General features: G+C 37.0%; 1 protein-coding gene across 2 annotated transcripts in view; it reads right to left on the minus strand.

Annotated features, from left to right (window-relative positions):
* Window positions 1-107: 107 nt before the first annotated feature.
* LOC108692545 (myosin-VIIa) overlaps window positions 108-15,120 on the minus strand; it is a 23,301-nt gene continuing 8,288 nt past the window's right edge. The window contains exons 2-26 of one of the 2 annotated variants that reach the window (XM_018200849.1): window positions 12,660-12,773; window positions 12,320-12,466; window positions 12,036-12,220; window positions 11,627-11,748; window positions 11,287-11,543; window positions 10,889-11,054; window positions 10,640-10,770; window positions 10,150-10,545; window positions 9,595-9,975; window positions 9,351-9,506; window positions 8,605-9,198; window positions 6,746-6,955; window positions 6,186-6,563; window positions 5,043-6,083; window positions 4,549-4,793; window positions 3,502-3,862; window positions 3,298-3,416; window positions 2,820-3,216; window positions 2,499-2,681; window positions 2,194-2,395; window positions 1,308-1,436; window positions 1,108-1,204; window positions 927-1,024; window positions 676-845; window positions 108-505 (exon numbers count right to left, since the gene is read on the minus strand). In XM_018200849.1, coding sequence (XP_018056338.1) covers window positions 299-505; window positions 676-845; window positions 927-1,024; window positions 1,108-1,204; window positions 1,308-1,436; window positions 2,194-2,395; window positions 2,499-2,681; window positions 2,820-3,216; window positions 3,298-3,416; window positions 3,502-3,862; window positions 4,549-4,793; window positions 5,043-6,083; window positions 6,186-6,563; window positions 6,746-6,955; window positions 8,605-9,198; window positions 9,351-9,506; window positions 9,595-9,975; window positions 10,150-10,545; window positions 10,640-10,770; window positions 10,889-11,054; window positions 11,287-11,543; window positions 11,627-11,748; window positions 12,036-12,220; window positions 12,320-12,466; window positions 12,660-12,773 — 6,486 coding nt within the window. In that variant the 3' untranslated portion in view covers window positions 108-298. The remainder of the gene's footprint in view (window positions 506-675; window positions 846-926; window positions 1,025-1,107; window positions 1,205-1,307; window positions 1,437-2,193; window positions 2,396-2,498; window positions 2,682-2,819; window positions 3,217-3,297; window positions 3,417-3,501; window positions 3,863-4,548; window positions 4,794-5,042; window positions 6,084-6,185; window positions 6,564-6,745; window positions 6,956-8,604; window positions 9,199-9,350; window positions 9,507-9,594; window positions 9,976-10,149; window positions 10,546-10,639; window positions 10,771-10,888; window positions 11,055-11,286; window positions 11,544-11,626; window positions 11,749-12,035; window positions 12,221-12,319; window positions 12,467-12,659; window positions 12,774-15,120) is intronic. The other variant, XM_018200848.1, reaches the window with a different exon arrangement.

A 15,120-nucleotide genomic window follows, 5' to 3' on the forward strand; every position in this document is an offset into this window, starting at 1 on the left:
TTCACGTCGTGTACAATAAAATAAATGAACAATATGATAGACAAATGTATTAAGTACATAAAATGGGAAATTTAAGTTACGTTTCATTAATCAAATAGAAATAAATTCATCGAATGATGAAATGATACTGTCAACAGAATTCGTCAATAATATACTTAAATTAATATGCAATTGTATGGTCATGAATAATGAAATTGGGAAATTCGTGTGCAATTTTAAGATCGTCAGCACCTTGTATTTGCACATTCAGTCGCGCCATGGGATATATATTTCAATTGTACATACGTTACTTTTGTTGCTATTTGATTCGTATCGTGCGTTGCTTGTTCATGTTCGTGAGCATTAATGAAATGTAGGAGGTCAAGAGATCGTCCATCTTGTAACCCAATGAAGTTTCGCATAAAAGTTTCGAGCCGCGCACAAGGTTCCCTATCGTCATATGGAAGTAGGTATTGCCAGACGACCAATTGGAGATTCTTGTAAAGGGATGGGTGATGAGTATGTCCTACAAATAAATAAATTGTATGTTAGATTATTAATAGCGTCCAACATGCGTAAAACATTGAAACTAAGAAATTAATAATATTTATAATTCTCTACATGTACATTTATAATACTTATTTGTAACTCTACATATACATTTCTCAGTGAAAGAAAATAACGCATCTTGATTACCTTTGATTGAGGATGTATGAGACTCACGCCGTGTTTGTTGATGGCGATTAATAACAATTCGGGATAATTTGGTTCCGTGCTCTGTTTCACTTCAAAGAATGCGGAGCCGAACGTCGGCCATCGATATACGATTTTCAGAAATGTAATTTTCGCATCTTCTGGACTCATGCCTGGGATTTATCTCGATTAAAGTATCTCAGTTTTTTTTCATGCATCATAACGAATCTTTATCGTTTGTGCTTTTTACTTACCAGCATCTTGATTATAGGCAGCGATTATCGATCTCTTCCAATCATTAGCACTCTGTATCTTGATTAAATCACCTGGTATCAGTTCTCTTAGCATTTGTCTGAAATCGAAAGAGAGTTCTCTTGTTATTTGTAATGTCTGTCCTTTGCAAAACTATAAATAATGTGTAACGAAGAATATTACGGAATCGCTTGTAATTCTTGTTTGCTCTCGCCGAATCGTACTCTATATACCAAGGCTGCTAATCTTGATGCTTCTTCTTTCGTACATTTGTGATAGCCTATACATATTTCAATAAGGGCAATGATACAATACGATGTATCATTTATTATTATGTAGAACGCGTATTGTCAGAATTAAACAATTTCATGACTATTACTTACCTCTCAGTAATTTGGGAAGTTCTTGATGAAAATGGAAAATCAAATCGGCATTTCTATCTTTACCAGGAACTGTATTTGTCCAAAGCTTCTTCATGAAGAAGACTTGATATGTAAATTGTGGTGACACTCCTAGATAATGTACATAATACTAATATAAAAATGTTTAATGTAAAAATATATGCGTTCAAACATATATGATATGAATATCATGTATGAATAGAAATTTTAACAATTAAAGCTTCTATTTCCTCGTTGCAATATCTATTACTGCGTTTGAATTGTGACGTGCAAGAACAGAGGGGGGAGGTGGGGGCTATCAAGTAATTTCGATTTTTTTATAAATTTGAAATGATTTGTATTGTATGATTGAATTTGTATGATTTCAAGTGATTTCAAATGTTTAACTGTGATTTGAACTTGATTTCTTAAGATTTGAAATTATTTCAACTGAGAATTCCGATTTAACTTGATTGTGATTGATTTTTTTTTTTTCGTGAGTGAGTAATAACTTCTCGGTGAAGAGAGCGATGTTACCTGATTTTGTCCTTGTAAAAATTAATTCTTTTATGTCATTGTGCACGTTTGACGTGCAATACAGACATAAAAATATCGAAATGTTTAGTTTTTTATTCTTCAACTTTGACAAACGCACATAGATAACATAATCTGCATGTGCATATTTATTAATTCTCGAATAAAAATAAACTTTTTGATATATTTTCTAATATAGCACAGAGAAAGAGAGAGAGAGAGAGAGAGAGAGAGAGAGAGAGAGAGAGATTAAAAAGAAAAATTTATATGATTTGCTGTTTTCGATGCAGTTATATATAATTCGATACAGCCGCAACAAGGAAACAAAGACATTAAAAAGTGCAAAGATGCCTACCGTCTCGCGATGGTCTAGCTTTCCTGATCCAATCAGTCAAATGTCGTACGAAATCAAAGAAAAAATCGCCTTCTGGAACGGAAATAACTTTATCAGCAATCTTGACGAATAAACTAAAGCCTTCGGCAGATCGCAGATTGAGTCTTTGCGCGATATTCTGGCAAAAGTCTTTCGCTCTGGTAGACGAGTCGACTTCGAATGCCTATAATCCGAAATTACAATAGTTACAATCGAAAAAGAAAAACATTATTTTATTTACAGGACTGCCTCGATATTATAGAAGAAATGAAGAATAAGATATACACCTCGTCCGTGTCGTCTGGGAAATAGACTTTGTGAAATATCTGCGTAGTTTTGTGCTGGATAGCTTCTACTTCCACTTGATGTGGCGGATACTTTCGTTGACCATTACGCAAGGTTTTCTGCAACCTTTGTAAAGAGTCTTGAGATATGGGATGACGTCTTGTACGTAGAAACAGAGTTAATTCCTGCAATGTAAAATAGTATTATATCCATGTACGCTTGTGAATTTTCTTTGAAGAAGCACAGCATTGATAATATTCTATAAAATATTAGCAAACAGGTAGAGAGGGAGAGATATGTAAAATTTTTTATACATATTATACCTTCAAGAGGCTCTGACTACAAGTAAATAGTCCAGTACCGAGCCACATTAGCTCCCATCCTCGCTCTTCGCTCAATCTGTTGCGATTATCAGTAAGTTGCTTCATAATCTGACAATAAATCTCATCTCGTAAAATCTCATTTTTCAATGGCCCGTCAAAGATCAGATCGGTGTACTCGTTTCCAATGCGCGGTCGTTTCGTTGGCAGATCGCCCATATACTTGAGAATGGCATTGAAGGCAAAACATGCTTCTTCAGCTAATTCTTCCTTCGATACGAGTTTCTTCAAAAGAGGTTGCTTTATTGGTTCTCTAGAGTGATGCCATAATTCGTCCGTGTGTCCACGTCGCGCGGACGTTAAAGTCAATGTTTTGGACATTGTTCTCTTTGGTGGTGTTCTAAGACAAGTTTAATCAAAATATTATCACATTTTTTACTTTACAATATCAAATGCTACACACATGTTGTAGCTTTCTTACCGGAAATGATCGATTGCGTATTCTAGAAGAGTATGAGGTTTATCACGAGAGTCCACACCATTCATTTGCTGCGGATAGAGTCTGCGACTATTCTCTGTACCTTCCATACTGAATAAAGCCTAAAAATTATTATTATCGATGAGTTGTTTAGAAAGAAGATGTCAACATTTCTCATCAATAAAACTAATCCGTACGTTGACGTACCAATATATCATTTGGCGGTTTCGTTAAGGAAGGTAAAACATAAACTGTCTCAGCCGGGAAATCGCCCTTCTCGCCCGTTCTTTCACAGGTCCCGACATACCACCCTGAATTAAGCACAGTCTCGCCGGTGCTTTCATCTTCGAGAATGATGAGATCACCTTTCTGAAAATTCAAGAATGACGAGCCCTCGCCCGGTGCTTTGTAATCTTGCAAGGTTATAACAAACTTGCTGCGTTTCTTCAATCCTTCCAAAAAGTATACTACCAGATCACGGATGTCTTCCGCGTTCGGGCTTTGGAATGTGAATTCTTCTCCCCGTACCGTCGATAAACTGAATGTTTGTGTAAACATTTTATTTGTTCTGCGAAAAATAATGCGCAAAGTTTAGAATGTAATACTCGGCATATAGTTGAACATTATAAAACTCGAATTTTTTATATTACATATTAAACAATAAGAATCTCATTGGATCGTTCATGTGAATATACTATAACCTATGAGAAATAGATTCGAATCTATTTCGTCCATAACGTTCGAATCTATTTCGTTTATTTAACGTTCGAAGCTAGATCCTTGATGCTTAAATAATTCGACGTGAATTTATATACTACTGCGTATCAAATTCTGCCAAATTGCATAATTTTGTATAGTTTGATATAGTGTTTCAAGACATCTCGGTCATTTCAGTACAATATATAAATTAGTACAATATATAAATTCACATCGAATTATTTAGCGAATACCAAGGATTCAGCTTCCAACTTTCCTTAAGAGTTTAATTTATTTATTAGTTGTGTATGTTACGTATTAAATTAAACAATCACATATTTATTAAAAATAAATCTATCGTATTTTACTATGCGTATTTGTCTTTTTCATTAAAATGTTTAAATATTGCTTTAATTTAAGTATTGCTCTCAGAAAAAGAGAAAAGCTCCGTTTCTCTTCCATTAGCTTATAGTTATATATAAAATGTCACTTTTCTTATATTTAAATAATTAATGATAACATACATTTGTGATCCACGAAACAAAGCAAAGTACATACTTTTGACTAGATACGGTGGTAATCTCGGGGAAGGATAACTCTAGGAGCACTTGCTCCTGATCATCGACAACGTACACTCCGGTCCAATTGACGGCTATGATAACATCATTCTTCGGTAAGTTCGGGCCGGAATTTCTGTAAGCTTCATAAAAACGAGAAAACAGCAGAGGCCATTTGAACTTTGCATATCCGACTATATCCTCTTTAACACGTAGCGCTGGTACTTTCTCTTTCAAATAGTAACTCTGAAATTAAGTTAAAATTAAGAGGATTTAAAGACATGTGTGTATGTGCATGCATATGCGCATGCCTTTTAATTAAATAACTTGAAATTTCTTTCTGAAGATAAAAGAAAAAATAATATTTCGACACTGCTGCTCTTATCTCGCTCCTTGAGATATTTATATTATATCATCCCACGCTTTGATCCAAACTTACTTCGTAATCTTTGCACAGATCATGCTTGTTTTTTATCTTGTAAAAATAAGACTCACTTTTTTATATGCCTGCAAGACAAGGTGTCCCCATCTATCAATCGCTTTGTCGATTCCCGTCAAACAATAATCTGGTATGTAATTCGGCAAAAGAGTATATAGTCTATCGACGTTCATATCGGTATGATACTCTATATAATATTGCTGTGCCGCGATCATCGCTAAGTCCTCCTCCTTATCGCAACGATATTCACCGAATTTGACACCGCGTACTACTTGCTGATAGATTAAATTCGTGGCCACTTGATCTTCGGTCGGTTCGTGCCAGGGTGCGAAAATCTCTTTTCTGAAAAACAATCTCCACGGTGCATTTCGTTCCTGTGCACCCTGTTCCTTGGCGTACTGTTCGCATTGTGAGATTGCGTCCATCACGTGATCGCCGCCACTGCCCAAGGACGAGACTTTATCAAATAGAGCGATGTATAGAGAAAAGCCGAATTGGTCTCTTAGCGAGATCTTATCCGATAATTGATTACACAATTCTCTAGCGGTAGTGGCCGAATCGGCTAACAAGGTCTTTGTGTTGCCGTCCATAAAGGTGATCGGCAACATGATCGGCTTTTTTGACTTTGTGGCTTGAAGTTCGAGCCAACTCGGAGGTTGATTACGAGTGCCGTTGTTAAAAGTTCTCTTGAGTCTGTCCTCGCAGTAAGGCGCATAACCAGGTGGTCCCTCCCTAATGAAGGCTCGCAGGTAGTTGACAAATTTCTCAGAGGGTGCGAAACAGCCGACGCAGAGGGATAACAGGATCCAACCGCGGGCGTGCGACGATTTCGATGGATTGTTTGTCAGTTGTTTGCAAATTTGGCAATAGATCTCATCTCGCAATTCGGCGCGCAGTATACCATGGCCGATGATAAAGTGCAGCTTCTCGAGATTTGACGTAGGCCTGGCCTCTAACCAGGATTGATAGCTATCGGCGGTGTATTCGTCCTCTTGCAACCTTCTACGTACGTCTTCGCCCAACTTGTTCTTTCGCTTCAGGGTTAACGATACCAACTTGTGTCTGATGGAACGCGGCTTCTGCTTGAGAAATGTTTCCTGGAAGGATATGAATCTTATTGTAGCAATCTTTCGCTACTATAGTATACTAATTTAATTAATTAATTTAATTATAAATTACGAAAAAAGACTTCCACGTACAGGATCCATGCCCATCATCTGAGCTTCCTGAAATTCTTTACTCCTTATAAAATTCCGTCCAAGCGTCGCCGTCACTTTCGACATTACCGAAGTCGTGTCCCTATCCATTGTATGGAATCGCGGTTCGGGTAAATCGCCCGTAAATCGAAGTATAGTTATCCACAGAGCTTGTGCGGCCAATTGATCGCCTTGCGTGTGTAACGGCAATAGTGGATGTTTAAGTGGTTTTCTAGAGTATTGGTGCGTGATGTTGCCCTGGAAATATGTGGCTGCGAATTTCTGAAATTTAAATTCAGACAGATCCTCCTCATCCTCCGATGCTATCTGAATTGGACTAATTATCTCCTGATGTTGATCGGCTTTTGGTGCGGGAAGATCCTATATTGGAGAAAAAGAGATTAATGTTTTCTTCATGTGAGAAAAGAAACAACAAGATTTTCTAATATTAATTTATTAAATATTAAATTATTTTATTATTCTAGTTCTAGTCTATCTTCATGATCGTTTCGTAATCAGATATCAAATGAATTCATTAATAGGATCAAGTTATTACAACTTACGTTAAACACAGACGTTTCTCTCGCCGGCGTTGGAGCTTCGCTACTAGAATCTGGCAAGAAATCAAACATAGCTTCGACCAATTTGCTATCATCGACCGGCTCATCTTGTTTTTTAGCCGCGTCATTGATCAAATTTTTTTTTATTTCCATTCGTCGCCTATCTTCTAGCTCCATCTCAATTTCCTTCCTTTCCAGTTCTTGCATACGCTCCTGAAATTTATGCATGTCACATTGCTTTACAACGTATTGTTATAGAAATTGCGATCATGACTTGCTAAAAGGAACTCAGTATACCAGAACTCGATAGTTCTTAATGGACAATTAGTGTTTTCGCATAAATATGATTTGGCTAAATTCTCATATTATGTTTTTTATTTATTGGGAGTACAAATAAGTTTCCGCCGTTTGCAAAAGACGGCGCCACTAATAAACTATAGTTAAAATTGTTTGATGTAAAACGACATATGTATTGGACATCCGGCAACACTATAACCTTGAAATATTAGCGATTTTGTATCAGCATCATATATTTTTTTTTGTACGAAAATGTCGAATTTTGAGCCGAATAAGCGTCATTTGCGGAAACTTTTGATTTACTTCTTTAATTTGAAGAAATCTGCAGCTGAGGCTCATAGATTGCTTGTAGAAGCATATAGTGATGCTGCCTTAAGTGAGAGAAATTATCGTGAGTGGTTTCAAAAGTTTAAGAACGGTGAATTTGACGTCAAAGATAAAGAACGTAGCAGAAGGCCGAAAATGTACGAAGACGCGGAATTGGAAGCATTATTGGATGAAGATTCGTGCCAAACGCAAAAAGAACTTGCACTTACATTAGGAGTGACTCAACAAACAATTTCATATCATTTGAAATCATTGGGAATGATTCAAAAGCAAGGGAATTGGATTCCATATGAACTGAAGTCGAGAAACGTTGAACGCCGATTTTTCACATGTGAAATGCTACTTGCCAGGCATAAACGAAAGGGTTTTTTGCATCATATAGTCACTGGTGATGAAAAATGGATTCACTACGATAACCCAAAGAAGAGGAAATCATGGGGATCCCCCTGATCATGCTTCAACATCGACAGCCAAGCTGAATATTCATGGCAAAAAATTCATGTTGTGTATTTGGTGGGATCAGCTTGGTGTCGTGTATTATGAGTTGCTCAAACCGAACGAGACCATTACTAGGGCTCTCTACCGAACACAATTGATGAGATTGAGCCGAGCACTCAAGGAAAAACGCGCCCTCTACTATTCCATGACAAAATTATTCTCCTGCATGATAATGCTCGACTACATGTTGCGGCGCCGGTCAAAACCTATTTAGAAACTAATTCAAATGGAAAGTTCTATCCTACTCTCCGTATTCTCCAGACATTGCTCCTTCCGACTTGTTCCGATCGATGACGCATGGCCTGTCTGAGCAGCACTTCATATCATATGAAGATACCAAAAATTGTATCGATGATTGGATAGCCTCAAAAGATGAAGCGTGCTTCCGACGCGGTATCCACATGCTACCAGAAAGATGGGAGAAAATAGTAGCTAGCGATGATCATTACTTTGAATAAAACATTATGTACCGTTCTTTCACAGTAAATGCTTAATTTTTTATTAAAAAACGGCGGAAACTTATTTGTATTCCCAATATTATGCATATATAGCGAGCAGGCTAGTCACAATCACTGTAGATGATGATGGTAGACAATCATTACTGAGAAAAAGAGAAAGAAAAGTCTTCTTAATATTCGATACTTATTGGCTTATCGTAAACTTTCGTTTCCTTCAACTTTCGGTTAAAGTAATGAATGTAAAATTCATTAGTATTTATATTTGTCATAATATTTATATACCCTGTAATTTTGTTCCGCGATCTCCTTGGCTCGTTTGTTGCCTTGATCCTTCAGTTCGCGCTCTTCTTTCTTCCGCAATCGTAGCGCCTCTACGTGCAAACGATATTCGTATTTGATCTTCTTATACCGTCTCTGCGCGATCAACCTTCTCACGTGCGCTTGTATCTTCACTATGGCCCATAGCTTCTTCCGGTACATCTTACGTACCAGGTGGCCTCGGGCTCGTGCCTGAAGCGCGACGATATGGCCGCGTAGATGTCTAAATCTGTGCGACAACACACGCGATCTGATGAGCGCTTGCAATCGCATGTAACCGATTCGCATGCGCTTGTATCGCTGACGTTGCGCATAGCCCCGCCAATATTTTTGCACAATCATCGCCGCCGCTCTCATCCTGAGGAACCTTCTCCTATAAACCCAGCCGCGAATATTACGTTGCAATATCAGGATCTTGCGTGTCAATACGCGATCACGTTCTTGCTCGAGGAATAAATCGTGAGCATCCTTGAGAAAGACCTTGGTGTGACCAAGTTGGTAATCTGACCGACCCAACACCACGTGGCAGATTTTCGATGTCGCTGCATGGCAGTCCACCTGAAATTAACAAATATAAATTTAATGACAATATAAATTTTTGATCGAATAGAAATAAAAATTAAAAAAATTTTTTAAGAAAGTACACATAGTAGATCAAAGTAATCAGCAACGATTAATAAATTTGATTTATTCGATGGATTTTCCTGCACCTTATGCGCGGGTGGAATGCCCGAGATGAGAAATCGATATCTTTCCACGAACTCGTGAAAGGAGTGGCGAATAGGATAGCCAGCTCGGCGAATCCTGATGGTTTCCATCATACCGGAATATCTCAATTGTCGACAGCAGAGACCACGATCAAACATCTGCAATCAAGTATTGTATTTGCAAGACATTGTGATATTAGAACAGAATTAAATAAATCACGAAATCACGCGGATTGGGAATGCTTACCATTGGTTTTTTATATTCGTTCGGTTTGATACATCTTATGAAGAAGGGTTGACAACTGCATAGAGTTTTCATAAGCGAATCCAATGATTTCTTAAATTGTGTCGATAACGTGGGTGCTCTCTTCCTGGTTTCCGAACCCATGCCAATGTCTTCAACGAAGCAAGCTTGAAGGAATTTATTTGACGATATGTGAATAAGTTGCAGCAAGTCTGCGCTGAATGTGTCTCTGTTTTTCTCTAGGAAACTTCTCGTGTCGTAGAAGACGACGCCCGCAAAATGATTCAAACCAAAAGATGTATTAATATCCGATTTAGGTTTCAAATAATTCCTATGACTGCCATGAGTTTTGTGAATTTTCGCCAACATGGTTTGATCCGTGCCCTAGAAATTGACAAACGCCACATTAAAAGCACTGCAAATAGCCAATTAGATTAAAATGATGCCACTTTTATAACAATCTTAATTGCTGACATGCGTGCATGTGAATTCTTTAATTTTTTATGTAGAATGATCAAAGTACAACTTTGGATATCTTTCCTAAATTAGCACCCATACTTTTGGAAATTTCGATTCCTCATCGATAAGCGCCATAATGTTGAGCTGCTTGATAGCTATCAGATCTAAAGCGTCTTGGTTATCAACAAACTCTATATGCTGCCAATTGATACCCTCGTGATTGTATTCCTCTTGTTCCAACTTGAATATATGCTGAACGAAGAATTGCTGGAGATTTTCGTTGGCATAATTGATGCAAAATTGCTCGAAACTGTTGTGATTAAAATTCTCAAAACCGAAGATGTCCAACACGCCTATAGCACTGCGGGAATTGTTCTTCGGCCTGTATATGGCCTCGTTAATTTTCTTTACAATGTGTACGAACAATCGACCATATATGCCCTTCACAAACGCGTCTCTAATATCGACCGATTGATCTCTCGACAACGTGGATACCTATTGAAAGAGACGAAAAATTTACTTACGATATGATAATATTTTTAATATAGCCAACAATATTGTTTTTATGTATATACGGAAAAATACTTACTACTGTCTCACCGTGCGCGAATATAGTTCTGCGAGTAAGCGCATCTATCAAAGACTGTACCGGCACTCCCAATAAATATGCCACTCTTTGTACATTCGTTTGCTCTGGGATCTCCGTAGCATCTAAATTATCTGCAACACATCATATACGAATGAACCTCATAGAAATTGAAATTGAAACCATCCAATTCCAACTATGAGATTATTAGCGCGGCGATTTGATTTTAAATCTTTTATTGAAATTTCATACCTACGACGGTGGCTCTATACTTTATGTTGCCCATGTGTAATAAAGCCGCGAGTAATTTAAGCACCTCCCAGATCTCCAGATCGGAAAATAGCAAAACCTTCATAGCTGATCTTATATCGGCGAATTCAGCTGCGTCGTCACGCCCTTCGCAAGTAATGCCGCCACCCTAAAGACAAAGATAATAACAATTACACATAGATTGAGAGTATGTATATATATATAAGAAAGCTCATGTAAATCATAATTTTTTTTCTATATTTTCTTTTCGATGTATTTTTGTTTTTTTAAATATTTATTTAGATTTTATGTGTGTGCATTTTTTGCGTGTTTTCAGAACAAGATAAAACGTTGTTATATTTATTAGTCAGTATCGCTATTAGTGCTAACTCACGACTTACCCCTATGAGATATTTGTACGTGGACGCATCTTCCAACTCGAGTTTTTGTTTCTCATCTTTGGAAAGACCAGCTAGCATACAATAAAAAATATGATAATTCCTTTCGTCCAAACTTTGAGATACGATTCGTGACTTTTCTAGAAGGTATTGTTCTATTTTGGCCCCTTCTATCACACCTTGCTCATTGAAATGAATATCGATGTACTTGCCGAATCGGGAGGAATTGTCATTTCTCACAGTTTTTGCATTACCGAAAGCTAGAAAACGTTAGAAAAGCTTAGAAAAGAAATGTCATTCGATCAACTCTTTAAATATGAATTTGTCTTATCACGAGATTCACCTTCGAGTATCGGATTCGCTTCCAAGATCTGTTGTTCGATCCACGAATGTTTTCCGCTGATTGCTGCTAGGTATTGCAGAATTAATTTCGTGCTTTCCGTTTTTCCCGCTCCGCTCTCGCCACTAAAATAAGAATGAATTTCTATTTAACAATTCTAATTAAAAGAAAAGCAAGCGATTCATATGAATGGTTAATGTTTATACTTTTAATAATAATTGTTCCTTCTTCTCTAATAATAAACATAAATTAACTTTTCTTGATAACTTAGTACTTAAACTTATACTTTACAAATCCATTTGTAAAGATTAAATAAAAAAGATAAATGTAACAAAAATCGGACTATTACAAAATTCGATGTTTGAAGTCGTGCGTCATTAATACGCTTCGAAAGAGACTCTTTGAGTGGTACCTAATTACTATGCACTGATCCTGGCCGTATCGGTTCATATGCGCGTAGCTGTTATCGCCAATGGCGAATATATGCGGTGGCAGTTCCCCGATTTTACGATCCTTGTAGAGTTTAATTTGCTCTGCGGTATAAATAGGCAATATCTGGTATGGGTTCACGGCAACCAGAATGGAGCCTGTATACGTCTGTAAGTCGTGGATCGTCGTGAGATCGGTATCAATCTTATATCAACCTGTATTTTGCTTAATCAATCGCATTTCGTCATCGTGTGCTGAGGGACTTACGTAAATAAGATTCTCGTTATAGCGTATCAATAGATTTCGTAGAATGCCCGCTTCATGGAGGTCTCCTAAACTGATCATATCTTCTACACCTTGCACCGAAGTGGCATGCATGGCCTTTATTCGTCTCTCCGGCGTTAACCATTGTTCCTACGGAATTATTCGCTCATCAATGATTTAATGATGGAATAGTTAAATGCTGCCTTTTGAGGAAAATACAAATAATAAATGTATGCGCGGGTGATAATACATGGCATATTATTGTATATTTCTCGAAACCGCGACTTGTTGCAGTATCGCGTTTTAGACAATTTTTTAATGACATGTATTCCTTAATAATTACCTTATTGTCGTCGTCCTTTACTTGAATTCGTCTGCCTTCTGCCGAGATGACTCGTGCTCCGATCGCGACATCAAATTCCCTTCCTGAGATTGGTTCGATCCATATGTAATCTCCCTGTGCAAAATGAAGAGATGCACATTTCTTTATTATTTTTCTTAATAGAAAAGGCTAGATTCTTTACATATCTGTGATCTATATATTAATGTTGCATACGCGAAGACGCGAGTCAGAGCGAGATAAATATGTAGTTACTCAAGATAACGAATGTACATTCGACTATCTTCAATGATATTAATGAATATAAATCAGTAATTCACATGGGTAATAGGATATTTATAAGTCGGCCAAAATTAAATTTTGTCGGCGAATATACAAAAATGCGCAAAGAAAATCGATTGACGCGACGTGATGTGACATGAGGGTTTCACAGTCGGGAATTTTGTATGGAATTTGTGTTAACGCAAGCATCAGATCTAAATTGAGTTATATGGTGTACCGTTATCGTTGTAATAATCGTAAGTACGCCGCACTTTGCCATTCGGCGTGGCGCGCGGCATGCGGCTCGATGCAAGGATGAGATGTCTCGTCGTAACAATTTCCCAATTGTCGCTCGACAGTCACATACAAATATTCATGTACAGTACAAAAAGATAAATATAATAGGCTAATGAGAGAGTCAGCAACGATAAACGGCGCAATTATTTAGTGAATAATCAATATTTAGATTGATGTTCTTCTTTATTTTAAACGTTTCGACTCTCTTTGGAATCCTCCTCAGCAATAATGATACAAGTATAATTAGCTCACATGTCCACAATGCCTAAGTCACTCGCAAATTATCACTCAACAAAGATCCAGCATTGTTAATCATCACGGAACATGAAGCATTGCACTTTATTGAACATATAAAAAGTAGAATTGTTAAAATCAAATATAAAGATCATTCACACATTTTTTAGAACACACGTCCATGTACGACTCAGATATGTGATCTTTATCAATTTGCGAGTGACTTAGGCATTATGGCCATGTGAGCTAATATTATACTTATATCATTCTTGCTAAGGAGGATTTCAAAGAGAATCGAAACGGTCAAAAGAAGACATTAAAATCCAATATCTGAGTATTGATTATTCACTAAATAATTGCGCCGTTTATCGATGCTGATTCTCAGCAGCATTAGGCTATTATATTTATCTTTTTGTATTGTTTAAATTTCGAGAATTCTAATATAATTATTGTTATTGTTCATGTACAGTTTTATATATATATATATACAAATTTTTTCACACACGGGGCCTTGGTAGATCATTTCGACATTACATCGAAATCTCTCTTTCTATCCTTTCTTTTTATAATACGTCTCTATTTGCAGTTACAATTAGATTTAAGAACAATTAAAATTAAAAAAAAACACGTAGTTGATTCATTCGTAAGATTCATATCGAATCCAATCGAATCTTGTGTAATGTTATCAGAGAGTTTACCCACTAGAATTTATTCTTCCTAGAAATGAAATATTTTGAAAAATCGCGTTTTAAAAATATTAAGCATTCTAGTGCAGTGCAGACGCGATCGAGCGAAAGTAAAATTGCTAGTCGAAGCAAAAGATGAATCGAGAAGTGGCTCTCATTTCGTGGCGAGGCGAGGCGAAGCGAAGCGAGGAACGGATGGAGCGCTTCCGATGTTCCGGTGAAGTGAACAATCGGGACGTAAACGTAAATGTGTATCAGGTACGTTGTTGGTGTGTGCGGCATATCGTACACGCGCGCGTACGCGAAACTGCGCGCGAAGCATCTTGTGGGAGTTTCAAGTCAGAGCGTTTATATCTGCCACCTTGCCTAATTCGATCGTGGATCTGTCCATTTGTGATTGACGTGGATCTGTCCATTCGTTATTGATGGGTGAGACGAGGGACCAACTTCCATTTCATCATAGAAGACGAATCGACAGAATTCAACCTTGACATTTTCTACAAAGTCATTTACCGTTAGACTATTATTATATCCATTTGAAACGTGTCATCGACAAAAAGCGTTCAGGCAAAATTTTCGAGCTATAAGAACATCATGTAATTACCCAGCCAGTAATCCCGGTCGACACAAACTAAAAAATATCATAACATCAATGTTATTATAATTTTGCACTTGGCAATCTTAAATGTAATGTAGTATTTCATAAACATGATATATTATATACTATAAAAAATATACTTGACGAGATTATCTCCTGATAATATATGGTTTTATATATTTAACATACAATATAATCAACAAAGGCTGTAACAACAGAGCCATAACTTAAGGAGTTGAATGTCTTTGCCTTTATTTCAAACATAATATATTTATAATGTTTTCGACCATTTATCTGGTCATCTTCAGTCTTTAAAATTGCTTGCCTCAATAATTTGACATTCAATTGTAATCGGTTACAATTCAAATTCGCCGCAATATATATATAT

Source organism: Atta colombica, unplaced genomic scaffold (assembly GCF_001594045.1).
Source record: "Atta colombica isolate Treedump-2 unplaced genomic scaffold, Acol1.0 scaffold76, whole genome shotgun sequence".
NCBI lineage: Eukaryota > Metazoa > Arthropoda > Insecta > Hymenoptera > Formicidae > Atta > Atta colombica.